General features: G+C 62.8%; 3 protein-coding genes across 6 annotated transcripts; all 3 read right to left on the bottom strand.

Annotated features, from left to right (window-relative positions):
* Positions 1-660: 660 nt before the first annotated feature.
* GCGR (glucagon receptor) lies at positions 661-11,623 on the bottom strand. 3 transcript variants are annotated; one of them, XM_064467179.1, is made up of 14 exons: positions 11,531-11,623; positions 4,165-4,326; positions 3,753-3,895; positions 3,553-3,660; positions 3,310-3,431; positions 3,060-3,166; positions 2,780-2,933; positions 2,555-2,714; positions 2,406-2,466; positions 2,086-2,155; positions 1,845-1,933; positions 1,597-1,735; positions 1,434-1,475; positions 661-1,347 (listed from the first exon to the last, which is right to left on the bottom strand). In XM_064467179.1, exons 1-14 carry the CDS (start codon positions 11,554-11,556, stop codon positions 1,051-1,053), a joined length of 1,680 nt encoding a protein of 559 aa, XP_064323249.1. In that variant the 5' UTR covers positions 11,557-11,623; the 3' UTR covers positions 661-1,050. The 3 variants fall into 3 exon arrangements, with proteins under 3 accessions (XP_064323249.1, XP_064323246.1, XP_064323247.1); XM_064467176.1 differs by lacking the exon at positions 11,531-11,623 and adding an exon at positions 11,288-11,390 and having other exon boundaries at positions 3,753-3,918; XM_064467177.1 differs by lacking the exon at positions 11,531-11,623 and adding an exon at positions 11,288-11,389 and having other exon boundaries at positions 3,753-3,849.
* Positions 11,624-12,965: 1,342 nt separating this feature from the next.
* On the bottom strand, positions 12,966-20,360 carry SLC25A10 (solute carrier family 25 member 10). 2 transcript variants are annotated; one of them, XM_064467215.1, is made up of 11 exons: positions 20,176-20,360; positions 17,329-17,448; positions 17,054-17,168; positions 16,923-16,971; positions 16,486-16,527; positions 16,204-16,247; positions 15,635-15,705; positions 15,438-15,530; positions 15,102-15,179; positions 14,942-14,998; positions 12,966-14,126 (listed from the first exon to the last, which is right to left on the bottom strand). In XM_064467215.1, the coding sequence occupies exons 1-11, from the start codon at positions 20,263-20,265 to the stop codon at positions 14,025-14,027; spliced, it is 861 nt and encodes a 286-aa protein (XP_064323285.1). In that variant the 5' UTR covers positions 20,266-20,360; the 3' UTR covers positions 12,966-14,024. The 2 variants fall into 2 exon arrangements, with proteins under 2 accessions (XP_064323285.1, XP_064323286.1); XM_064467216.1 differs by having other exon boundaries at positions 17,329-17,494; positions 20,176-20,259.
* A 268-nt stretch (positions 20,361-20,628) lies between these two features.
* On the bottom strand, positions 20,629-24,592 carry MRPL12 (mitochondrial ribosomal protein L12). The gene is made up of 4 exons (XM_064467228.1): positions 24,294-24,592; positions 24,085-24,165; positions 23,777-23,911; positions 20,629-21,005 (listed from the first exon to the last, which is right to left on the bottom strand). Exons 1-4 carry the CDS (start codon positions 24,546-24,548, stop codon positions 20,889-20,891), a joined length of 588 nt encoding a protein of 195 aa, XP_064323298.1. The 5' UTR covers positions 24,549-24,592; the 3' UTR covers positions 20,629-20,888.
* Between the last annotated feature and the right edge of the window lie 22 nt (positions 24,593-24,614).

Below are 24,614 nucleotides of genomic sequence, written 5' to 3'. Positions count from 1 at the left end.
CACGGGGTGGCGGGTGGTCGTGGCGGGGCTGGCTGGCTGTCCTGCTGCTACCCATCGGGCAGTGTGCCCCCAGCTGCGGAGGTGTGCCTGGCTAATCCCCGCACACCAGGCGATTGTGGTGCCCAAAGCTGTGGCATCCGGGCTTAGCGCTCATGTGTGCAGCACAAGCCTCTTAGGGTGCCAGCCTGCCACGCTCCATCCCTGCCACGGACAGTCAGCCTGGCCTGCCGACGTGGGGGACCCACAGCCCCGCATCCCGTGGTGCTGCTCACCACGCTCACTGCTGCTGGTGGCTGCTGCCTGCCCGGTGGCCCAGGACAGCTGGGGTGCTGGTGGGCAGAGCCAAATGATTTAATTAAGGGCTTCTGGCAGTGAGAGGACAGAGCCGATTAGTGGCCAGAGGAAAGTGTGCTGGCGGGGAGCTGGAGCCCCATCCAGCAGCGCTGCAGTGGCCGCTGCCTCACGCCTTCCTCGCTCACCTGTGAGCAGGCAGCGAGGCTATGGAGGAGGCAGCGGGGCTGTCTTCTGGTGCAGCCCAACTATGCCAGGTGGCCCAGCCCCACCCCTCCATGGCTGTGGCCATCACCCATGGGTGCTTGCAGGCACCCCCAGTCCCCATACCCCGGACACCCATCCTGGACAGAGAGGCGCACGCAGAACTGGCCCTGCAGCCCGGCATGGGCCCACACCTATTTACAGTTACGACAGATAAATTACAGCACTGCGCAAAGGGTCTCGAAGGCGCACGAGGGCAGCACCACAGGATGAACCCCACACCCCCACCCCACACAGATCCCCCACCCCACAGATCCCCTCCCCGTAGAGGTCCAGGTCCCATTCACCGTGCCTCACCTGCAGCTGGCCTAGCCGCATCCATTGTCCCATGCACATCTGGCACAGCACAGCGTCCCCACCGGGGTGGGCAGGGTCCCACACAGCCTGCACCCCACCCGGAGGAGAACGGAGCTGGGGTGGGAGGCGGCAGCCGCCCCCAGCTGGCTCAGCCTGCGGCAGCGGGGCCAGCACAGCCGTCCCACTCCAGCTGCAGGCTCAGAAGTGGCTCTCAGCTGTGGTCTCGGGGAACTCGTAGCAGTGGTGTCGGTCCTCCAGGGCAAGGTGCTCAGCGGTGCTGCGGCCGGTCCTCTCGAGGTAGTGGGTGCTGGGACGCATGGCGGCTGGGCTGCGCCCCAGCCCGTTGGCACAGCTGCTTACCAGCTGATGCTTCTCACAGGTGCTGCCGGCACCATTGCGGGCGCTGGGTGCATGGCTGTAAGTGTTCTTGTACTCCTCTGCCAGGTCCTTCCCCAGCTTCCAGCGCTGCCACCTCTTCAGCAGCTCTGCCTGCACCTGTGAGCAGCTGCTGTCAGCGTGGCCCCGTGCCCGCTGGTTGCCCGAGCCCCCCTGGCTGCCTGCTCCCACACTGTCCCGCTCACCTCCTTGTTGACGAAGCAGTAGAGAATGGCCACCAGCATCCCCTAGTCAGAGGGATGAGAAGTGTGAGAGGTGCACCACCAAACCCCAACCCCAACCCTGGTCTGGCCCCTCCCAAGACGGAGGTCCCTGTGGAGGGACCATCCTCTGTGGGGCTGGGCTCACATGGAAGGAGCTCAGGAAGAGGTCAAAGAAGAGCTTGACATAGCGCAGGGTGCCCTGGGCGTGCTCGTCTGTGACAAATGCAAAGACCACCTCATGGATGCCCAGCAGTGGGATCAGCGTCAGCGTGGACTTGGCCAGCCTGTGTGGAGAGGGGCCCATCAGCACCAGAGTTGCAGGGTGGGTGGACACGCACACCCCCAGCATGTGCACCATGGGTGTGCAGGGCCAGGGCTGTGCCCACCGCCCACCTGAACTTGTAGTCAGTGTAGCGCATCTGGTGCGCACGGAGCTTGGAGACAAGGATCTGGATGATGCGGATGAAGATGAAGAAGTTGATCTGCAGTGCAGAGTGAGCCATGAGGAGCAGGGCAGGGTCAGGCAGGGCAGCTCTGGCCCCTGTCCAGGGAAGCCCTGTTTGCAGCAGGCTTGGGGCACTTGCAGGTGCTGAGCGAAGGGCTGCAGTGGGCAGAGCTGCAGCTGCAGACTTACCAGGATGGCCAAGAACACGGGAAAGCGAAGGATCCACCAGAAGCCCATGTTGTTATTGGTGGTCCAGCACCTGCAGAGGGGGACAGTGGGGACTGCTGGGCAGCCCCTCAACCGGGAGGCTGCTAGAGCCTGGTGTAGTGTCAGCAGCCCCAGCTGGGTGAGTGCCAGAGCCCAGCACCCTGCTCCTTGCACAGGGCAATGGCGTGGAGTCTCTCCGGGGCCATCACACCGTACCCACCATCCCTCAATGTGTCCTACATGCACCCACCCAGGCGCAGCACAACTGCAGGCGCTGACCTGCTGCAGGGTCTGGTACTCACTGGATGTTTTCATAGAGAAACTTCACAACGACCCAGGGGATGAGGAACAGCACAGGCGCCCCTGGAGGGGAGGTGGGCAGGGGGCAGGTGAGGCACAGCAGGATCAAGGTTGGGGTCGGAGGATGGGGAGCCAGCCCGCCCGCACTCACCCCAGCCAATGCACAGGTAGAGGGTGAAGTAGCTCCTCTCAGAGAAGACGGCCACGACCAGGAGGTTGTGCAGGTAGATGCCCTCTACCAGCAGCCAGCAGTAGTTGGCCACGATGCCGTACTGCATGAAGACTGTAGCCGTCCGGCAGCCCGCGGCCGCCTGCGGGAAGGGGTCAGGGCTGCTGCACCGCCCATGCCAACAGCCTTGCCAGCCCCGCAGCTCACCTCATCACTCAGCCAGATGTGCACGTTGTAGCCGTCGATCTTGTCACTGTAGTGGGTCTTGAGCAGGGCATCGATGACCAGCACGGAGATGCCCTTCAGGATGAAGGAGGCGAAGAGATTCATGTGGATGTAGTTCCTCATGCAGTGCAGTTTGCTGTGGAAGTGGGGAGCTGCTGTCAGTGCCTGTGCCTGGACCCCCAGCACAGCCCCTGCCTGCCCCTCATCTCCTGTCCCGGCCCCTACCTGCCCCCCAGCCAGGCAGCCGTGCCCACAACCCTACCTGAAGCCCAGCAGCAGGGCCAGGGCGAGGAGCAGCGCACACAGTGACACTGAGTAGCCCACGGTGTACATCACCTTGAAGCTGCCATAGGTCTTGGCAAATTTTTCCTGGAAAGGGAGGGAGCAAGTGAGGGCAGGGGCAGGCAGGAGCAGAGCAGAGCAGGGACAGGAGCAGAGCAGGACAGGGCATGGCAGGGGCAGGCAGGGCAGGGCAGGGAGACCCACACTGGCCACCCCACAGCTCTGCCCACCTGCGCCTCCAGGTCCTCAGCGTCAAGCTCACACTGCGTGGCATCGCGCAGAGACTGTCCCCGAGGGCCCATCAGCCACTGCCCGTCCGGCCCGCAGGTCTTGAAGACATGTCTGTGCTTCACTGCAACGGGAGGAAGGCAATGGGGTGTGCCAGGCCCCAGAGCCACCACGGGTGCTGTGCATCGGCCCAGGCACGACTACCTGGAGCAGCGCTTGCACACACCCCCCTGCCCAGCTGTTACCTTTCTGGTACCAGGGCAGGAACCAGGGGCAGGGGACACTGGCAGTGCTGTTGGGCAGCGTGTCAGGCCAGCAGGAGAACTTGTCGAAGGTGCGGTTACAGACCAGCTCTGTGGAGGGACAGGATGTGGCAGCACCCTCAGCCTCAGCTGGCCCCACTCCCCCTGGTCCCCATCCCGCTGGGACCCCCACCAGCTCTCACCTGTGGGCGCGGGCAGGCGGCTCATGTTGCGGTGGCACTCCTCGCTGTACGCCTTCCAGCTCTCGAAGAGGAAATCTGTGATCTGGGCTGAGGGGCCCTGGGGGCACGGTGGAGTGTCATCCATGCCCTGCCAGTGGGGGCCACTGTGCCGGGCACAGCAGTGACCCTGGTTCAGGGATGGCCGTGGGTGAGTATGGGCTAACACACAGTGCAGCACCATGCCATGCCATGCGATGCCATGCCATGCTGTGCCATGTGGATGGCAGGGCAGGCAGGAGAGGGCAGAGGCTGCTGCACAGCATGCCCGTGACTCAAGGCTGCTGCAGGCAGGGGTGGATCAGCCATGGCTTGGGGGCAGGCAGCGGGCTGGTTGTGGGGCAGAGCATCATTTTGCCGGATGGCCTGTCCTTACCTGGCAGCAGAGCAGCAGCAGCAGGAGGCTGAGGAGATACGTCTGGGACATCCCTCCGCTGGGCCGCGAGCCGCATGGGGAGCAGTGTGGGATGCCTGGCTTCCTACTGGCCCTCGGCAGCTCCTCTGCCCTGGCAGTGAGGGCCCTGGGGCATGGGTGACCCTGCACGAGATGCTGGGTCATGGGGACATAAATGGCAGGGCCCATCCCAGCGCACAGCCAGGGGAATGCGTGGCCGAGGGCAGGCAAGTGCAGGAGGGGAGGCCACCCTGGCACAGAGGTGGCCCTGGTTACGGTGCAATGCTCCTGTCCCCATCCTTGCCTGACCCTGCCTGGCTTTAACGTTCAGCTGGTGGTTTGTGCGTTTTTCCCTGCGGTTTTGTGTGTGTATCATTCTGCATACCTGCTGTTTCCTCCCTAAGAGAGCATCAGAACTGTGGCCACACCACCCCTCTGCCTGCCAAGCCAAAATCCCCAGCCCCTGCATGGCCAGAGCACAGCCACACACAGGGCTGCACCCCTGTGCAGGATGGACCCTTGTACCTCCCAAGGGCAATACTGCCTCTGGAGCCCCTGTGCAAAGACCCGGGCTGGGGCCAGCCCACACCAGTGCTGGTGCCCAGTGGTGTGTTGGTGCTGAGCCCCAAGAGCCCAGGGCCCCAGCAGCAGCCAGGACCCCTCCTCATGCCTGAGCATCTTCTCAGGGCAGGTGCTGGCTCCTGGCATGCCTTCCTTCCCCACTTTCTCCACGCCACCACTCACAGTGGATCCACATCCGTGGAGGTGGCTAGGACCCCAGGACAGCCCCGCAGAGTGGCCCTCAGGGTGCCCCATCCCTGGCCCTGACCCTGCAGGTCTGCCCAGCTGCAACACCCACCTGGGGATGGAGGTGGGCAGGGATCCAGCAGGGATGGCTGCCAGCCCCAGGGCCGTTAAGCACTAACCCGCAGGGATCCTCGGCTTGCGGGGCTGCCATGGCCCCAGGACCGGCTCAGCAGGGCCATGCCGCCATGGCTCTACCACCCCTGGCCCAGGCAAGCAACACAGTGCCTCGTCTGACTTGGTGCCCAGGAGCTCCTGTGCAAAGCCCAGCTCACGAGGCGCTGTAATTCCCTCCATCCCCGTAAGCCGGTTACGGGGCTTCTGAGTGGGATTTTAGCTCTTCTGACAAGGGCCTATTCTGATGGCAGCCCCACGGCATGGTGTGGCTGTGTGGGTTGAGGGCAGCTGAGCCGGGGTGGGAAATGGGGACAGAACAGACAGCAGTGCCTATGCCACCAAAGACACTGCGGCATCCCCTCCCTCCCAGCCTCCCCCCGGGCACTGGCTGGAGCACCGCGCTTCCCAACCAGCCACCGCTCCCAGGGCTCGCCACTCTGCCCATGCCTATTTTTATCCCTGGGAAAGTCATGTTTCCTCCATGCAGACCCACTCGCCATGTCGCAAGCAGCTGTCTAAGAAGCTCATTAATCAGTGTGTGGGGCTCCAGATGTGGCTCGGGGAGCTGGACCTGCTGGCGCGTGCCTTATTTAGACAGTCCCAGGACAGAAGGAACTGTCTCCTGGGACAGACTGCACTGGGTGGGCTCTGGGAACAGGGACCTTTGGTGAGCACCTGCTGGCCACCTGCCCACACCTGCATCCCTGTCCTCATCCTCCCTCCAGCTCCATGCCAGCATCCCTGTCCCTGTCCCCACCTCAGCCCCCCCGCCAGCAACCCCACCCACCCATCCCACCACCCACGGCCCGGCCCCGTGGGAACCTCCCGGTGCCCGGCTCCTGCCTGAGCATCCCTGCCCCAGGAGGAAACGCTCCTCCCAGGCACTGCAGGTCAGCAGTGAACTTGCTGCCAGCCCCTCTCCACGGCCCAGGGAGGCAGCTTTGGGGCAGAGGTGTCTCTATTTTTAGCTGCCTGCAATGGGATTTAGCAGCAGGGAGGCCTCTGCCCTAGACTCCCCCCCTGAGCTGGCAGCTGCTCCCCCGGCCCCGGGGCCCTGCTATGGCCAAGCTGGGCAGACTGCACTGGGTGAGGGGTCCTGGCGCACGGGGCCGGTCACGCTCCTCGCCTCTGGCACGGGGCTCCCCGCTTTGCAGCAGGGCCCTGCCCAGGCCCTTTGCCCCAGCTGCCCATGGTGCTGTGCAGCCACAGTGCTGTGCTGGCCCCCCGCTCCCTGCGGCGCAAGGGACCGCTGGCAGCTTGGCCATCCCACCGTGTGCTCTCAGAGACACAGTCTATTTCTAGCAGACACGTAGGTGTGCAGGAGTAGCTGTGGACCAGTTGTCTGTGGTTCAGTGCAGACAGGCAGTGACAGGGAAGGAATAGTGGTCCTGTGTGGCCAGGACGGTGGGGTCTGGGGCAGCTCAGACCACTGGTGGCACTGAGCACCTCCCTGGGAGCTGGCACTGCCCAGCATCAGTGCCTGCGGTGCTCAGAGCAGTGGTCGCTGCCGGCTGGACGTGCCACAGGCGTCAGTGCCGAGAGCCCCTCTCTGCCGTGTCCACTGCTGCCAGAGGCAGCACCGCAGGAGGGACCCAGCTCCACATCACCACCTCCCCTCATCCTGCTGTGCCCAGCTGGATCTCACTGTCATATTCCCCTGCCCCAGCACCTCTCTCCTAGCCAGGGCCAGGCTTTGGGGGACCCTCTGCTGTGCCAAGCCATGGGCACTGGGTGGAGAGTGCCCAGCACGTGAGCGGGTGCATCTGCTGGGGCTGCGGCATGCTGCAGTGGACACACAGGGGACTTTTGCCCCACGCTGGCGTTGGGCAACGCAGTGTGTTCCTGTGTCATGGCTCTGCGGCTGCTGACCCCTGCGGAGGCCAGGCTACAAACACCCAGTGCTACTCCACTGGCAAGGGAGACCTCACGCCCACGATGGGAGAGGAGGAAAGAGGAACCAGCCCTGGGAAGGATGCACCCATGTAGGGAAGGGGTCAATGTGGGCAGCCCCAGTGCTGGGGGGCCAGAGGTGTCAGACCCAGGGACCATCATTTACCCTTGGGGTGAGGGGAGCAGGGCAGTCACTGGCACTTGTGTTGGTGTGCTGAGCCCTTCCCGAGCCAGCAGTGCCAACCCCTGCAGTGGCAGGGGCACAACAAGGACCCCCCTCCCCCCCCCCAGACCAGCTTCTCTGTGGCCTCCAGACCTGCCCCCTCTCAGTGGCTCATGGCCCAGCAGCTGCCAGCCCTGGGTTTGCTGGCAGGTGGGGGCCAGGGTACGCAGCCTGAGGAAGGGACGGGGTGAGCTGGGTACCAGGGCACGCTGTGCCGCCGAGCTGCTGCCACTGCTGTGGCATTGCACCAAGCCCTAGGGAATAGATGGGGAAAAGCTTGTGTCAGGATTTTGCCCCCCACCCACGGGTGGGCAGCCCCCAAGCTGCCCTTCAGCAGCTCTTTGTCTGCGCAGACCCCCATGGCTGCTGAGGGCCCGGCCGTGCCCAGGGGAGAGACACTCTCCTCCTCCCACCTAAGCTGGATTCCCGTGGGGATTTTGCTGCCTCAGCCGGCACCCGGCCCTGGCTGCTGCCACACGTGCGAGGGAACAAGCTCCACATCTGGGAGTGCTGCGACTGGTTGCTACATGGATCAGTGGCTCAGTGAAGCCTCCATGGGACACTCATGGGCATCTGCAATGTGACCCGAGAGCACCCTGGCACAGCCACAGCCCCGAACAAGCGCTGTAGGCTGGCACAGCCCACTGCAGGCCAGCCCCGCGAGCGCAGCCCTGCACCCGGCACAGCACCACTTGCGCAGGAGGCAGCAGTGGGGGCTGCGCACCCTCCAGACACAGGGATTAGCCCCCAGTGCGCTAATGCAGTGCTTTCCACGGCTGGCTTGGCTTTGAGCTCAGAGCTACAAGCCAGCGCGGCAGGGGCTTCGGCACTTGGCAGGGGAGGGGATGGTGCAGGGCCAGAGCTGATGTAATGCCAAGGCGAGCCTGGCCCTGCAGATGCTGCTCCACTTTTCACCCAGCACCACAGCAAGCAGGACAAGTGGTGTGGGGGGGAGACGGCCGTGGCAGGGAAGCCCAAGAGGTCTGGCCCACACCCTGAGCTGTCCCTGACTGTGTCCCTGCCCCGAGCTTGGGGGTGCCTCCTGCTCCCCACCTGTGACCCACAACTGCTCCAGTCCTCCCCCGTGAAATGAGTACAAGGAACGTGGGCAGCGGAGGAACAGCTGAACTGCCTGGAGCAGCCCTCACACTGCAAGGCTGCAGCTCGTTTGCACAGAGCTACATGATTGTGGAAACTCTGAGCCGACGTCAGCAGGCACCAACGATGTCGGATTCTGTGTCACTTTGGACCAAGAAAACCTAAACCAACCCTGACAGCATTTTCGTCAACAGCAACACAAACAACCGCCACTCACCCTTGTGCCGTCAGGATGAATGCTTTTTGCATCACCTCCACAACTGCACTGCTACTGAAAGGGACGGTCATGGGCATCTTCCACAGCTGCCCAGTACCAGAGGGGGACCGTGGTCTGCAAGCATGGCTGGGCAGCGGTCAAATAACCTTGCTGCCCAGCAGGCTCTGGTGAAGGGATGCTGAGCCGCACAGCACCTCGGTTCTGGCTCGGGGAAATGCATTTTTCTTGTTTATCACACTGCATGAAAACCCATGAAATACAGGAGGATGGCACAAAAGGCACAGTGTAACACGTGTGCTTAGCGTGTCACAGGGGAAGCACAGGACTGGGAAAAACCCAGGAAAAGGTCAGTGCAGGCAGGCGTGTGTGAACGCGTGCCTGCACTGGGAGCTCAGCACCCGCCTCTCCAGAGCAGCTCGTGTCACAAATGAACGCTGTGGTTATCACGGAGCTTGGGACAACCTCCTGGCACCTCACTGAGGAGTGAGCTCAACCCCTGCCCCGCCAAGGTGTGGATGTGCAAGTGACATTGCACACAGCAGCCTGTCCTGGAAGGGGTCCTGGCAGGGTCCCTCCCTGTCCTGAGGCACCCGCAGCACCTGGGCACGGCCAGCCACCAGCCGTGCCAGAGGCAGGCAGTGCTGCAGGGTGGCACACATACCCAACCAGCCACTGGCACCTGCTTGCTGCTTGCAGCCAGGTTCCCCAGACCCCCTGGACTGGGGTAGACAGGCAGGGACAGGGGCTCTGGCTGTGGGGGATGCAGGACAGTGTGGGATGCAATGGAGGAGCACAGGGGGATAGAGTGGTGCAGCCGTCCCATCTCCCCTGCTTGCCCTGACCCTGCCATTGTCTCTGCCTGGCACAGTGAGGTGCACGGAGCAGCACTGCGCTTGGCAGCTGGTTCAGCCCTGCACTGCCGATCAGGGCTTGCGGTCACATTTTTTCATTAACTATTTTTAATCCACATTTTGCCTCTTCTCCATTCAGCTTTTCCTCTCTCCAGGCAACAGAACATAAAAAAATCCACACCGCAGTGTGCGGAAAGGAGCAGGGATTGGTGGGAAGGACAGGAGCTGGCAGCTGGGGCAGCACTAACATGCCAAGGAGGGGTCCTGCAGGCCCTAAATTTCCCTGCTGATGCACATATAAAGCTGAGGAACTCACAGGGGCAACCACTGAATTTGGCATGGGTCAGGACAGCCACAGTATGTGCTGCCGAGTGCTGCGTGGGGCAAGGCAGCTGCATTACAGGGTGCATGCCGAGGCGCTGGGCAGATGTATGCTCCACAGCCACTGGCTTGGCAGCAGCAGATGCCCTGTCCTCTGCCCATCCAGCTGCCACAGCTCGAGGGGAGCCAGACTGACACCAGTGTGCCCTGCTCTCCCTCGCCGTCCCAAGGGAGCTGCCAGGCTGGGAAGTGCAGCACCAGGCAGAGGTGATCTTGGCAGCTGTTTTGGAGATGCGCTTGCAACCGCGAGGGCGGCAAGGTCACATACCCAACATGTCCTGGTTAAACAAAGCCATTTACCAACACCATGTTGACACAGCAGAGCTCGGGACAGAGTCACAAAGGGCACTTGCAATGGGCCCCTGCAATGCCTGGAGAGCTTGGGGACCACTGTGAAGGGTGGAAAACTGTCCCCTGCTTCTGCCCCTCAGCAAGAAAACCGCAGGCACTGCTGTGTCCGCGGCAGGGAGACCCAGCGGGCACCACCTCGGCAAGGGGCTTCTCGGGGAGATGCTCCTGTCACGTCAGAGCCCAGCTGAGACCACGCGCTCGGGGCTCACAACAGCCGCGGCAGTACCTGGGGTGCCGAGATGCCAAATGGCAGCACCCCTTTCCAGAGATGCCGGCGGCAGCGGCTCAGGTGGGGAGTGGGCACAGCCCAGCTGGGACCCCCCCAGCCCAGGACACCCCTTGCCAAGGGGCTCAACCCCACTGGGGCCAGCGCCCAGCACTGAGACGGCTCTGGGGGCTGCTGCTCCGGACTCCCGGGGCTCAAACCGCGGCCCCGGGATGAGCAGCAACGACCCACGTCCACATCGACGGGGCGTGCGGCATCCCGTCGGACGGGGAGCTCCGACACCGCGGGGATGGGCGCTCCCCTCCTTCCTCCCTCCTTCCTCCTTCTTCCCCGTACCTGTTGGGGCTGGGCTGGCGGCGGCTCCCGGACGCATCTCGGTGCTGGCGGGGACCGGGACCGGCACCGCCGCGCTCGGCCGCTCCGGCGAAAACTTTTGCCGTAGCCGCGGCGGCGGCGGCTGTGGCGGCTCGGGGGGAGGGACCGTTGCGGGGGGAGGGACTGCGGGCGAGGAGCCGTGTCCCGCCGCCCCACTCCTCCCGCCGCCACGGGGCGGGGGGCGCAGCCCGGTACCCTGCGCCCCGCTCGGCCCCGGGTGCTCGGCGCTGCGCACCGCGCCCGGGAGCTGCGGGGCACCGGTCCCCGCCGCCGGCTCCTCCCGGGCACCGGCTCGGCTCGCCGGTGGGGACGGGGCGGACGGAGCGACGGGGGTAGCTGGACCGCACCGTACCCCGAGGGAGCGGGACGGGGGTGCCCGTTGCTTCGGAGGGCGGGACGGCGATTGCAGACCCGGTGGGTGCCGCGGGGTCCCCCGGGGAGACTCCTCCCGCCCCAGCGAGGCGGCAGGGCCTCGGGGGTCTCCTGCGGTCCCCGGGCACGGTCCCCAGCCCCGCGCGCGGTCCTGCCTGTGCCCGGAGCTGGGCTGGCCCCTCCCGAGGACCCGGACAAACCTCCGCTGTGCAGCCGGCAGCTGCCTCGATCACCTCGGTTCCAGCCGCCGCTGGCGGTGACGGGTCCGTGTGTGCCGCACACTGTCCTGCTGCAGCACAACCAGGTAAACACATCCCAGCGCAGCAGCAGCAAACGCCCTGGGCACCTCCCGCACGCCGGGGCTGGAGCGAGCGCCCTGGCCCTGGGGATGCCAGCAGCCCACCCGCCGCCCTGCCCCGGCTGTGAGGCACAAACATATTTACCTTGGGCCAACAGCCGTGGCGGCCATGCAGGCAGTGGCAGCTTGGGGACACCAAGCGTCCTCCCACCTGGAGCCTGGCCAGCTCAGCCCCTGGGGCCGGCTGCAGCGCAGGGCTCCCCGGAGCCCCCCAGGCAGGGTCCCGCTCTGCTCAGCTGCCTGCTCAGAGCCCCTTGTGGGTGCGGACAGAGTGGCCTGGCCACCTGGGCACACACTGGGGCTTGCAGGTGCCTCACCAGCGCCAGGAGGTTCAGATTCACAGCTGCCCCACTGGAGACAGCCCTCGCACCCCTCTGGGTCAGGAGGTGCCTGTGGAGGGGGAGGACGGGCAGCCCCCAGCCCGGTGCAGGCAGAGGGGGGACCTGCAGGAGCCCCTCCAGGCAGCAGGGCCTGGGGCTGGGCCTGCTTCCTGGGGGCAGGCGCAGGCCTGGGCAGAGGGCAGGATGAGACCAGGAGGGGCCAGTCAGCTACCATGCACGCAAACAGGGCTGGCAACAGGCTGTTGACAGTCCTGAGGCCTCTCATTTTTCCGATGCTCAGAGATAAGAAGCGCTCCCGCACCATGCAGCTGCTGGACACTCCGTGCTCCAGGCTGTGTCTGGCACATGCTGTCCTGCCGGTGCAGCCACAGCGCAGCTCAGCTGCCGTAAGGGACGTAGGTATATGGGCGCCAGGAGCGCAGGGCTGGCGCAGCCAGCAGGACCACGGCCCAGCTGGAGCAGCCCCGGTGCTGGCTGGCGCAGGGCCAGGCAGAGCTCCGTACCACTGCTGGCTGGGCAGGGCCCTGCCGCTCCGTTGCTCTCCTCCTCCACATCAGCCCTTCGTGTGGGCGCAGAGCTGTACTTGTCAGCCCTGGAAGTGGTGTTGGGGTAGCTGGGAGCATGGGCCAGGCAGCCCCCAGCCCCTCACAAGGAAAGAGGGCTCAGTTCACCCCACACTCACCTGCCCATGGCTCGCACAGGGCCAGACACAGGAACAAAGCAGCGATGCCAGCCAGCATCATTAGACTTCGTTACGGTGACGAGCTTTCACTTCTCTGCTGTCCCAGGCTGGCTCTGTTCCACCTGCTAGAGCCCAATTAGTGTCGCATCCAGGAGGCAGCTCCCGCAACGAGGCAGAGGTGGGCAGGCGCCATTGGCACAGCTCTGCCCAGGAGCTGCCCACTCAGCTGAGACTGGGCACAGCTCAGGGCAGGGCTGGCCCAGGGGAGCCCAGCCCATGGCTCCCCACTACATGGGGCCAGGGGTGCTGGGCGCACGTGCCCCCAAGGCCAGGCTGGGGACACAGAATGGGGTGAAGACCCCCCTGCTTGCCACAGTGCTGAAGGGGATGAGCCTTGCTCTCCTCCTGCTCCTGTGGAGCTCAGCTCCAAGCCAGAGCTCTCCCACAGCAGGAGGGGGCACAGCATCCCCCCCTTCCATGAGCAGGACACCAGATGCTGTGCTTGTTCCACTGTTTATTAATATATTAAGGTCACAGATATTCCAGTTCTTTGATCCCTTGGGGCCACCATGCACAGGGGTGCACACGGCAGAGGGGCTGGTGCCTGTAGCCCCTGCGCACGGGGCGGTGCAGGGTGAGGGGTGGGCCGTGAGGCAGCCTGGGCACACTCGGGGCTGGCGTCTGCCCTGGCCTTGGTAAGGCGGCAGAGCGGTGCTGGAAAGAGACCCCCCCACCCGAGGCCGGGTCTGGTGGAGGGCAAGCGAGCGCCGGGTCCTCAAGCAGCCTGGGCGAGAAGGGCTCCAGCCAGTGCCTGGACAGCACGGCAGGGCGGCCAAGCGGCTGCCCCTCACCCACAGGGTCCGTTTTCTCTCATTGGTATGAGGCACAATCCCTGAAGAGCCCAGCAGCCATCGGGCGCTGGTGAGTTTTGGCCAAGCAGAAGCAGGGGGTGTTTGGGGAGGCTGGGAAGCAGAGCGGGGATGCCAGGCCGCCCTGGGGCCAGAGGAGGAGCACATAGGGCCAGAGGCACTAAGGGAGGACAGGGCCTTGCTGTGCTAAACCCACGTTCCCCCTTACTGCTTGCAGGAGTGGCTTGGAGCTGTCCCCAGCACGGGCCCCACCGCAGTGCTGTCACCGGCACCCCCAGCCCCATAGGCTCTGTCACCAGGCTCAGAGCCAGAGGGCCTGATCCCCCATCCTCCCCAGGACGGCACAGTCCAGCTCCCAGAGACCCGTAAGGGACAGAGCTGAGGTGGGTAAAGGCAGAACTTGTGGCCAGTAGGGCAGCGGCAAGACAGCAAAAAAAAACCCCAAACCGACAGTGCAGAGGAGACAAGAGGCTCAAGAATATCCCAGAGGTAACAGAGGTGCTGAGAATGGGTGTGAGAAAGACGAGTCTGGGACTGGCCGGCCACAGGCACTGGCAAGGCACGGGAGTGGGGACGAGGGGTAGGGGGAACAGTGCTGGCCCCAGACAGCAGAGAGGGGTTCTGCGGTCTTAGCGGTGACCCACACGGTCACCCCCCTGGGGCAAGGCAGGGTCCCATCCCTCCTACTCAGGTGATCACTTTGATCCCAAAATATTTGCGCAGCTGTTCCAGGAAGACAAAGGTGAGGACTGTGTGAGGAATGAGCCGGATGGCAGCAGGAACGAAGCCCTGGAAGGAGACAACGAGAACAAGGAGAGTCAGCGTGTGCCTGGCCCTGGGATGTCCCCACCAGGGCCAAGGGTGCCTGGCAGCCCAACCCACAGGGAGTGGCACGAGGTTGCAAGCCCAGGGGAGCGGCTGGCTGGGCATGCAGCACCAGCTCCGAGGAGCTGGGGCCCTGCTGGCAGGTAGAGACTGCCGCAATGGTGAGGGAGGCACTGCAGCCATCGCTGTGCACACAGATCTCAGCATCATGCATCAACCCCCTCTACCCCCAAACACATCACTGCCGGCATCACCACTATGTAGGGAGAATCTCAGTAGAAGCCTGGGGCAGATCCCACAGCCCCTGGTTCAGAAAGGGGTTGGACGCTGCCTGGGGAAGATGAGCAGACAGGCTGTAACAGGGAAAATGCCTGACTGGCAGCATCTGGAAGAAACCTCGGGTTTGAAACCCTTTTCCAGGGACCCTCCCAGGAGTGAGGCTGAACATATGGGTGACTGCACCAAGCCCGGGCACGCAGGGCCCAAGAGCTGACCAATTTCTGCTGGTCAGTAACATCCAACAAGTGCTGGAGCACCATTGCCCATAGCTGCATTCCCATTTAGGAATCCAACGGGTGCAACAGAGCAGCTGCTGCAGTGCCCAGACCCAGGCTGCAAGCCCAGAGAGGCAAAAGCTCCCAATATTCCATGGCCAAGCCAGGGACTGGCAGAAGGCGGCTCCTGCCCCAGAACTGTTCTGGACCTTAACCTCTGCTCCCAGCCAGCCCCCCCCCCCACTCCACCCTACCAGCCCATCACAGGCATCCCCAGCCAGGTACCTTGTAGAAGGCGAGTGGGCCAAGCTTGGCAGTTTCCATGGCACAGTGGCTAACACCCTGGAGAGAGAGGGGGAGAGATGAGGAGGCGCTGGGAGGCAGAGGCCAATGCGCAAAGGGGACAGGACCAGCAGCAGCAAGGTGGGTGGGATGGGCTACTCACCCGGTACTCGCCCTGGGAGTTCATGAGGCGGGTCTTCAGCACGTCCAGGGGCTGGCAGAGGAATGTGGCGCATCCGCCCTGGGGAGAGTCAGCAGGGGTCAGCAGCCACATCTCATGGAGGAGACCCAGCTGCCAGTGACTGCTATGGTCACCAGAGAGACCCAGAGCCCTGCCTGTGCCCAACCCCATGCTGGGAGCCCCAGAGGAGCCTTTGTGCCCAGCCCTGCTTCATCACAGTCCTGAGAGGCAGCTCTGGAAGCCCCAGCCTGAGGTCCTGAGCCCAGCTGCAGGCAAACCCAGACCCAGTCCTGCCTCCCCGCACCCAGCCCTGCTCACAGCGATGAAGCTGGCCAGGAAGTGAGTGAAGATGTTGTCTGACAGCAACCCAGTCGCGAGAACCAGCTGCTTGGCCTGGTCATAACAGGAGAGCTGCAGAGACACGGCGTATTAGTGGCATGTCCACCCTCCTCACTATGCCAGGGACTAGCCCTGTCCCTATCCCAGGCACCTGCTGCCCAGCAGAGCTGTCCTACCTGCCCAACGGTGACTAGGGCCCCTCGGCTAGATGCCATCGTAGCTCCCGAGAAGAGTTTCTTCAAGCCCTCTGTGAACAGACAGATGGGGATCAGCATAGTCCTGGGACATTACTCACGCTCCCTTCTCTCTGGAAGCCTCCTTCCCTGCCCGGTCTGTGTCCCAGACTCCTCATACAACAGTGCTTAAAACACACAACAGAAAATATGCTGCAGGAAAGGAGAATCCTTCTGAACAGCTCTAACTCTTCCCCACTGCCACTCATTCCCCTTCCCACCTGCTCCACCCTCTTGCACTTTTTCATAGTGGCTCCCAGCAGGTCTCTCTCTTCCACCGGAGGACAGGCAGGCTGCCAGGCCCTGCCTGGCCCGTGCCCCAGCCAGATGTCGTGGAGGTGCCAGGCCCTGACCGACCCTCAGGTCCCCTGGCCCTGTGGGCCCCACGGCCACCCTCCATCCCCTCTCCCTGCCTCCAGGTGGAGCTCCCCGGGCCACTCCTGCCACAGTTTCCCAGTGTCAGCGAGGACACCCCAGGTGGGCTCACCCTACCCCGGCTGGCACGGCCTCACCTTCCCGGAGGACACGGTACATGCCGTCCAGGGCATGGGAATAGCTGGAAGGAGCGAGAGGGGATGGTGTCAGGGCCTGAGGCTCCCCAGCACCCCGGCAGCACCACCGGCCCGAGCAGGCAGCTGCAGCTCCCAGGCCGCAGCCACGGCCCCGCCATCCCCCCCGGCACAAGGCCTCACCACCGGTGTGGTGCTGCCACCCCGCGGCCACACGGACCCCCGGACCCGGGAGTCCCTGCCTTGGCCCTCCAGGAGCCCCCCGCACGGCTGCCCCCCACTCACTTGCGCCGCAGGGCAGGTGGCTGCTTCATGTCGTTCTGCATCCTGTGAGGCAAAGCACCCAGGGTGAGGCAGGAGCCACTATCCCGCTGTGTCCCCCCAGCACCAGGGCCCTGGGGCCAGCCTGCCCCTGCTCAGGGCAGCAGGCAGAGGCCCAGCAGTGTCACCTCTTTGCAAAGGGACAGGCAAGCTGCTGCCAGCCCGCCCCGCTCCCCCGAGGACCACAGAGGGCCTGGGGTCTGGGGCTGTCACACTGAAGGGCAGAACAACTCTGGGCCTTCCAGATAAGAGCTCCCTGCCGGGACTGGGCCACTAACCACAGGGCAGCCTGGTCAAGAGACGAGTCAAGAATAGGAAGAGCGCCCCACCATCCCAACTGCTGTCATGCACCAGGCACAAGCCTCCCTCACCAGCAGCATCGGGACACAGGCAGAACTGACCTGACGTTCACCATGTCCGCCGGGGTCCCCACAAATCCGCCGGTGAAACCTGCGGCCAAAGAAGAGCTGGGGTCAGGGGGCTCCTCCAGCCTGAGGGAGCCCAGGGCTGAGGGACCCTCTCCTTCACTCACCTCCCACTGCACCCAGCAGCACTTTCTGGTAGAAGGGGGGAGGCCCCTGGCTGCCCTGGCCCAAGCGGTCCCTCGCAGTCTCGTAGATGGCAAAGCGAGTCAAGGAATATGTCATCTGGCGGAAAGACAGAATGAGCCGCTGTGTCCTGCTGAGCACCTGCCTCCTCGGCCCCCGCGGCTCAGGGCAGCCTGTCAGCTCCAGCCCAGCACCACGCAGCAGGAGCTCCGTGCCGGCCTTGGGGGGCCAGAGGCTGTCAGGGCAAGGCGGCACTCACCTGCCGGCACAGTGAGGCACTGAGTCCGTTGTAGAGAGCCAGGAAGCCATCGTTGCGGATCACACGCATCGCCATCCCCATCATCCGCATCTTCACCTCCTGCTGTGTCTGGAGGTGGACCTGGGGCAGAGGCCGGCAGCGTCAGCGCACCAGCTCAGTGCCAGGGCTGGGCAGAAATGGGAGAGTGCAGGGCAGTGGAGCAAGGAAGGCCACTCCAAGTGCTTGCCAGAGCTTCCGCACAAACAGAAATGGCTCCAGGCTTCCCATGCTTAAAAAGTACCTGGAAACTGGCCCAGATCAGCATCAAAGCGGTGGAGGCTGGCAGGAGAAGGGGGAGTGCCGAGGCACCTGCCCACAGTCCCTCCCAGGTGCCTGCCCAGCTCCATGGCCTCAAGAGCACACCCCAAGAAGAAGCCGTAGCACCTGGTCCTCCAAGAAAGGCCCTGGGCCATGTTGGGGCAGGAGGATCCAGAAGCATGCGAGTAAATGAGCAACCAGTGTGGGTTTACTTGGAGGGACCACAACAGGGCTGGTGAATTCATGACCTCCTGTTGCCCTACGCCCTCGCCACACAAGCCAGCAGACCTCTAGAAGTAACTTCCTCTCCTCCCCAGCTGCAGAAATCGCAGACCCAGGAAGACAACTCTGCAGCCCTGCTCACCAGCTCCGAGCCACTCCCTGCCACAGCCAGGCACAGGCGGGCCACTCCCCTCCACACACAGCAGCCCAATGCTTCCCACCATCCCCAGAGGAAGCACAGTGGGACAGCACACGGGCTGGCTGGGACAGAGGAGCCACGTCGGCTGGTACCGGAGCAGGTTCTGAGTGCACCCACTCGGCCCCACGCTGTGAAGGTCACGTGTGGGTCAAAGGCCCCAGGAGATATAATTAAAGAGAGCAAAGGGCTGCTGGCGGGGGACCAGGCCTGGCTCCCATTACAGAAGCCCCAGCACAGCTGGAGTGTGGGACACACAGCAGGACGCTGGGAACAGCCTCTGTCTCCCGTGCAGGGCAGCAGCAAGGGCGCAGGGAAGGGACCTGCCTTTGATGCTGGTGGATGGATTTCAGATGTCAGGGACCACAGCTCGTGGCGTGTCAGGGAGCTGGGTGAGCGGCTGCCAGGCAGCCCAGGGCAAAGGAACCGGGCGGGCAGGCAGGTACACTATGCCTGGAAGTTCTCCACTGCCTGCTCGTCCCAGGGCCGCAAGAAGGGCAGGCAGGGGAGGAGCTGGCCTGCACTGTGGTCACTGCCGCAGGACAGGCGGCCCCGTGGGCGGCCAGTGGCTGCGCAGTGCCGGCTCAAGGGTTCCAGCAGGGGCGTGAGCAGCCTCCAGCAGGGCTGGCTGGGGCCTCCCGCTGGGGCCAAGGTCCAGTGGTGCAGTGAAGTGCCCTTGGCCCCCTGCCTTGCCAGACCATGAGGCCCCTCATGCTTCCCCACCGCCTGGCACCAGCCCCCACCGCGGGGCAGCTCTGGGCCAAAGGTAGATCTGTGTTCAGTATTCAGGTGTGAAGTTTCTGGCAAAAAAACAGCTAGCTGGCCTGGGCTGCTCATAGCTGTGGGGCACACAGGGGCTATGCATCCTGGGGGATAGTGCACAGGGATGCAGCCCAAAAGTCACACCCATCATGCTGGCTCAAAGACAGAAGCAGACCTAGAGGCATGTGCCAGACTAATTCCCCTTCTTAGCACCTTGCCAGGGCATCCTACGCAAGCTCCCATGGGCTGCCAGCCACCTCCGCTGGGCAGACAGGGCCAGCCGGGCATGGCAACAGGCCGAGCACTGGGGAAACAGCATCCCCCTGCCAATGCTGGCTCCTCTTCTGGGCCTGCACCTTGTGCATCTTCCCCTCTCTCCATGCAGTGGGGTGGGACAGGGCTGCCTGTCCCAAGCCTCACCCATGGGCATGGCCCTGGGCATGGCAGGGCCTGGCCTGGGCTTGCTCTCCTGCTCCCCCTCCGCAGCCTGCCCAGCTGCCAGGCTCGTTGCTTCTTGGCCGGAGCACAAGGCTCCGGGCAGCGCTGGCATTCACCCCGTCCGTGGGTGCTGCCAGCAAAGGGCTGCGCGCGGCACTCTTTATGCGGGAGAGGGGATGCCAGGCCGTCCGCGGCGCCTAGGTGACATCTTGGCCCGAGGACGCGGAGCCCAGTGGGCCCGTGTCCAACGTCCAACGCCGCGGGCCCCGGAGTGACCTCCGTGCCTCACACAGGCACCTGGGCAGGGCTGGCTGGGTTGTCCCCCACGGCCCCCACACCCCCAGGGCCGGCGCCCCGAGTTCCCCAGAGCTCTCAGCCCCACAGCCCCGAGCCGTGTCCCCTCAGGCCGCACACCTGCCCCTGGGCCGGGCCCGCGTACCCTCCGCTCTGTCCCCGTGTGTCCACCCGCTCCTGTACCCTCATCGCCGTACCCCCGGGCCCCACAGCCGCCTGCCTCCTCCCCGACCCCAGGCCCGCGTCCCCGCTTGCCCGGTTCCCCTCACAGCCGCCAACCGGCCCCCTTCAGAACCGACCCCCGGGCAGCTAATTTCCTGGTCCTCCGCAACCGTTCCCCGACCCCTCAGATCCGGTCCTCCCGCAGCCATTCCCCGGCCCCTCACAGCCGCCTCACCCGGTCCCTCTGGAGCCATTCCCCGGCCCCTCAGAGCTACCCCTTCAGAACCGTCCCCTCAGAGCCGTTCCCCGGCCCCTCCAGAGCCGCCCCTTCAAAACTGTCCCCTCACAGCCGCTCCCCGGCCCCTCCAGGGCCATCTCCCGGCCCCTCAGAGCGGCTCCCCGGCCCCTCACCGCCGCCCCTTCGGAAGCACCCTCTCAGAGCGGCTCCCCGGCCCCTCAGGGCCGCCCCCCCTCACCTTGAGCAGGTCGAGCGGGTGGGTGCAGCAGGCTGCGCCGCACGACGCGAGGCCGCCGAAGTACCAGCGCGACACGCGCCGCTCCGCCATCGGCGCCGCTCTGCGCTAAGCCACGCCCCTCCCGGGTCAACGCCACGCCCCCTTCCCCAAACCACGCCCCCCCGGTACCGGCGGAGCGGCAGCGGGATCAGGGCCGCCGTGACTTGCCCCGGGATCCCGGAGGATGGTTCCCACCCATCTCCCAGCCGGCTCCGCAGACAGAGGAAGGCGCCTCTCCTCGTTACTAATTAATGTTCAATAATTAACAGGGAGGTCAAACCCTCCCTGCAGAGGCAGCAGCACCAAAAAGCAGCTTGAGGAGGGAGCTGCAGCAGGGATAGGCAGCACCGGTACTGGGGTGCACACGCAGAGCCCAGGGGACAATCACGCAGGAATGACTTTTGAGAGATTAACCATTTTACAGGTTGTGGGTTTTTTTTGGACATTTATGAAGGTTGAGAGTTCATTGCGATGCCAGAACTAGACAGCAGCCCCGCCAAACCAAACAGCGTTCTCACACCGGATCGCTTCGAGAGAACATTCCCACCGCACAGCTAGGGGACGTCTCGCACTCAGAAACGTCTGGACCCCGGCTTGGGCAGCAGCCAGTGCCCGGGCAGGCAGCAGCAGGGAAGGCTGCCGTTGCACCAGTCTCTGTGGTGAGACGGGGCCGCCTATTCCAGAACCACAGTCCCTCCTGCTGCCTCCAGCGCTGCTTTGATCTTCTCTGCTTCCTCCTTGGAGGCGTTAGCCTTGATCTCCTGAGGAAGGGACTCCACCAGCTTCTTTGCCTGCAGAAGGGACAAAGTACGAGACTTGTAAACTGGCTTTCACTAACCGGATTAACAGATTTAGAGCCATGAGCCTGACCTCTGCATAAGCAGACCAGGGAAACTCACTGACTGGTCTAAAACCCAAGATTTTTACTTGACTACAGCACATCCTGCTGGAAGACATCTAAAACTGACTGCAAGTGATGTCCACTATAGCCCTAGAAGACCTTTTTCAGCGAGTAATTGCCTGTAAATTCCTCCCACCACGTGCACGGTCCCTTCAGAGGTGCAGCCCTGCTCTGAGAAGGTGCTCGAGATGCACGGAGCCACCACACAGCATCCTGCCAAGGCAGCTGCTGGCCCACATTGTGTCGACTTTTTCCAGTGCAAACGTTTTGGTTCACATATTTCTGCCAGCGGGGAGGAGAGGCCGTATCGGGGTTTGTACATGACAGCGCAGGAATCTGCTGTACTGGGTAAAAAAAGAGTTCCAGTACAGACGATGCTCGACAACACAATCTTCATAGCTTCAGGACTTTTTACACAAACTACTAGTACTATACATTACTGCAATATTTAGGGCAAGCTGGAAAGCTGTTGAACTAATTTAAAGGGACTTCTTCCAGTACTGTTGTGGAGAAAGGGAGGGAGCCCAGGAAGATAAGTCCCTGCTGCAGTTAGATGCTCTTGCTCTTACGCCAAGGAGCACCAACAAATATATTTGGCTCCTTAAAAAAAAGCCTGGGAGGTTCCTATGGTGGAAAGCCACTGCCAGCCCTCTGCCGCCTGGCACTGCAGGTATTTAGCACCCAACAGATTGACCTTTGCTGACAGAAAGAAGGGGTTTTTGTTTTAATTCACGTTGGGCGCAGTCATGACTTTTCTGTGGTGCCAGAAAATGCTTTTTTTGCTAGGGCTGAGACAGTGTAGCTGTGCAGGTAAAGCTTGGCAGGGCAGGTGTGCCTTCGCTCACCAGAGCCCAGGACAGTATCTGGGAAGGAGCCTGTTCTGGCCTGCTGTGATGAGGACAGGCAACATAATCAAGGTTATTAATTTAAGATCCTTGCTCACTAATGCTTAACTTCTGTTTTGAAGCAGCCTCAGACTAAGGAAGCAACTGTTCAGAGCTCCCAGCAGGAGGAAGAGCAGGGCCCGAGCCAAGCTGGACCTGCACAATAACAGCCAAGGGGCAGACAGGCAATGCATTTCCAATCCCAGCCGGAACATCTGAGAATGCCAGCCCAGGGCTGGTGAAGGCACGAGGTAAGGGTCTGTTGGGCTGGCTCTGAACACGCTTTCAGAGGCGCAAAAGGACTCAGGCCCAGCCTGCGCTGACAACGTGCCTGTCTCATCAAGTGGGTGTTTCTGTACGGCTGACCTGTTTGAGTCACACCAGCACCCAATGTCCAAATGCTTTCTTCCAAACCATTAACAGCCTTGCAGGCCAAGAATAGATTCCCTGCAAATCTCATTAAAAACGCCTCAATTGGATGGCAAAAAAACTTACAGTAAAAATGTATCAGCCACACTTTGAATACAACCTCTGTAGACAGAACCAACCATCAGTAGCAGTTTGGTTTGTGTGTGTGTGTTTTAACCAAAATACCAGCTCGGGTAAGTCACACTTGACAAAGTTTACTTGCAATAGCCTGCATCTACCAACCTTGTACCTGCATTGGAACTGTAACCAGCTTGTTCGACAGGTTCCACATGCTAAGCCAAGTTGATTTAGCATTACTGCTCTAGACAGCTTTTAGTTATCCACTGATCATGTCCGTTACAGGGTTTTGGTATTTTAATGTTTGCTTGTAACTGACAATGGATAAGTAACTGATAGTTTATTATCCCAGTGGGTCAATGGAACTCACACGTCTCTGCCACCAGAGTCTCTCTGTTATTGAACTGTTTGCTTTGCAATGTATCAAATATAGATGGGTCAGATTATATTCTGCAAATCCTGGAACCCCTGCAGGATATCCTGCAACCCCTACCCCGGGCTACAAATAAGAGCAGATTTTACAATGCTCAACAGTTCTTCCATGCAACTGGATAAACAGAATGCACTACTATTATCCCCAAGATAAGAAAGCATCATCCAGTGGAGAACAGAAGCACATTAAATGCCTCTAGAGTAGTAGCAGTATCACCCATTCTTTGTTCTGAGTAAACATCATTGCTCAAGGGCATGAGCTCAGATGCTGCATAGGACTGTGAAAGGCCCGTCTGCCCTGAGAAAAAAGGAGACAGCATCCCCTACAAAAACAAGAGCTCTGAAAAGGACTGGAAGCAGGGATTGCAGGATGTGTGAATTAGAGAGGCTCATCTAAATTCAGAAATATATTGGCCTTGAAAAAGCAAAAAACTTTAGGGAAGGCAAGCCAAACCCAGCTGCAGGGAGGAATCCTGGCTGCAGGAATGCCCGCAGCAACTCTAAGCAGCCCTTAGAGTTGGAAAAGCTGAGGCTGGTACAGAGGACTTTGAGGCCCTTGCTCTGAGCCTCCTTCTTCCACTCCTTCTGCAAGGGGCTCAGTTGCTCACCACACAGCAGAGCTGGGAGGGAACAGCCTTCTCTAAAAAACGCCAAAGAGATGCAACTGACTCCTGCTCTACACCTCGTCCACATCATTGCACTGAGGCATGCACACAGGCAGAGTGTTCCTCTAAACACAGAAATCCAGGCTCCCTTTTGAACAGAGAACTGAGGCCACTGCTTGTAAAGTGCTGAGGCCCATCTGGGCTTGGGGGCAACACAGCAGGGCAGCCGGAGCCTTGGGCAGCCCTCTCCTCACCTGCACGAGGTTCACTCCAGGCACAAAGTTCTTCACCTCCTTGATCAGCTTCACCTTATCAGCAGGTTTCAGCTCTGTCAGCCGGACGGTGAAATGTGTTTTCTCTTTCTTGAGCGGGACGTCCTCCTCCTGCTCCTGGAAGCAGCAAGAGCTCAGTGTAAGACAACCAGCCAGGCCAAAAAGCCCTCCTCCTCCTCCTCCTCCTTCCCCTCCTCCCCGTCCCCCCCAGGCATGGGGACCCGCGAGGCCAACATGGAGGCCCCCCGGGGCCCAACTCCCGCCCCTCCCCACCCCGGAGATCCCGGTACCTGCGAAGCCCCCTGGGAGGGCAGGAGAGAGGCAGCCGCTGCCGCCGGCATCACCCCCACGTCTGGGATCTTCAGCGTCTCCTGCGGGAAGAGCAGCGGTACCGGCAGCCGGTGAGGCGGCGTATGGACACCGGACCGGTCCGGGCCCAGATGAGCCGGCCCAAGCCGAGATGACCCGGGGCCGGGTCAGGCCGGGCCTCGCCACCCACCTTGAGGAGCGCGTTGAGGTCGGCCACCTCCAGCAGCGTCAGCCCCGCGATGTCCCGCACCAACTGCCGCACCTTGGGCGAGTACTCCTTGGCGGCCGTGTCCAGCGGCGCCCCGGCCAGCGCCTCCGAGCGCTGTACACGGCCCGTAGCCAGCGCCCGCAGGCCGGCGGCGGGCGGCCCGGCCGAGCCCCAGCGCCAGGCCGGCGGCGGGCGGCGGGACAAGCGCGGCGGCAGCGCGCGGGCGGCGGGCAGCATGGCGGCCGCAAAGGACACGGCGGCGCTCTGCCACCCGCGCTCGATGGTCCCGGCGGCCCCCGCGCC

Source organism: Phalacrocorax carbo, chromosome 16 (assembly GCF_963921805.1).
Source record: "Phalacrocorax carbo chromosome 16, bPhaCar2.1, whole genome shotgun sequence".
Taxonomy (NCBI): Eukaryota; Metazoa; Chordata; class Aves; order Suliformes; family Phalacrocoracidae; genus Phalacrocorax; species Phalacrocorax carbo.
This window is presented reverse-complemented; position numbering and strand designations above follow the sequence as displayed.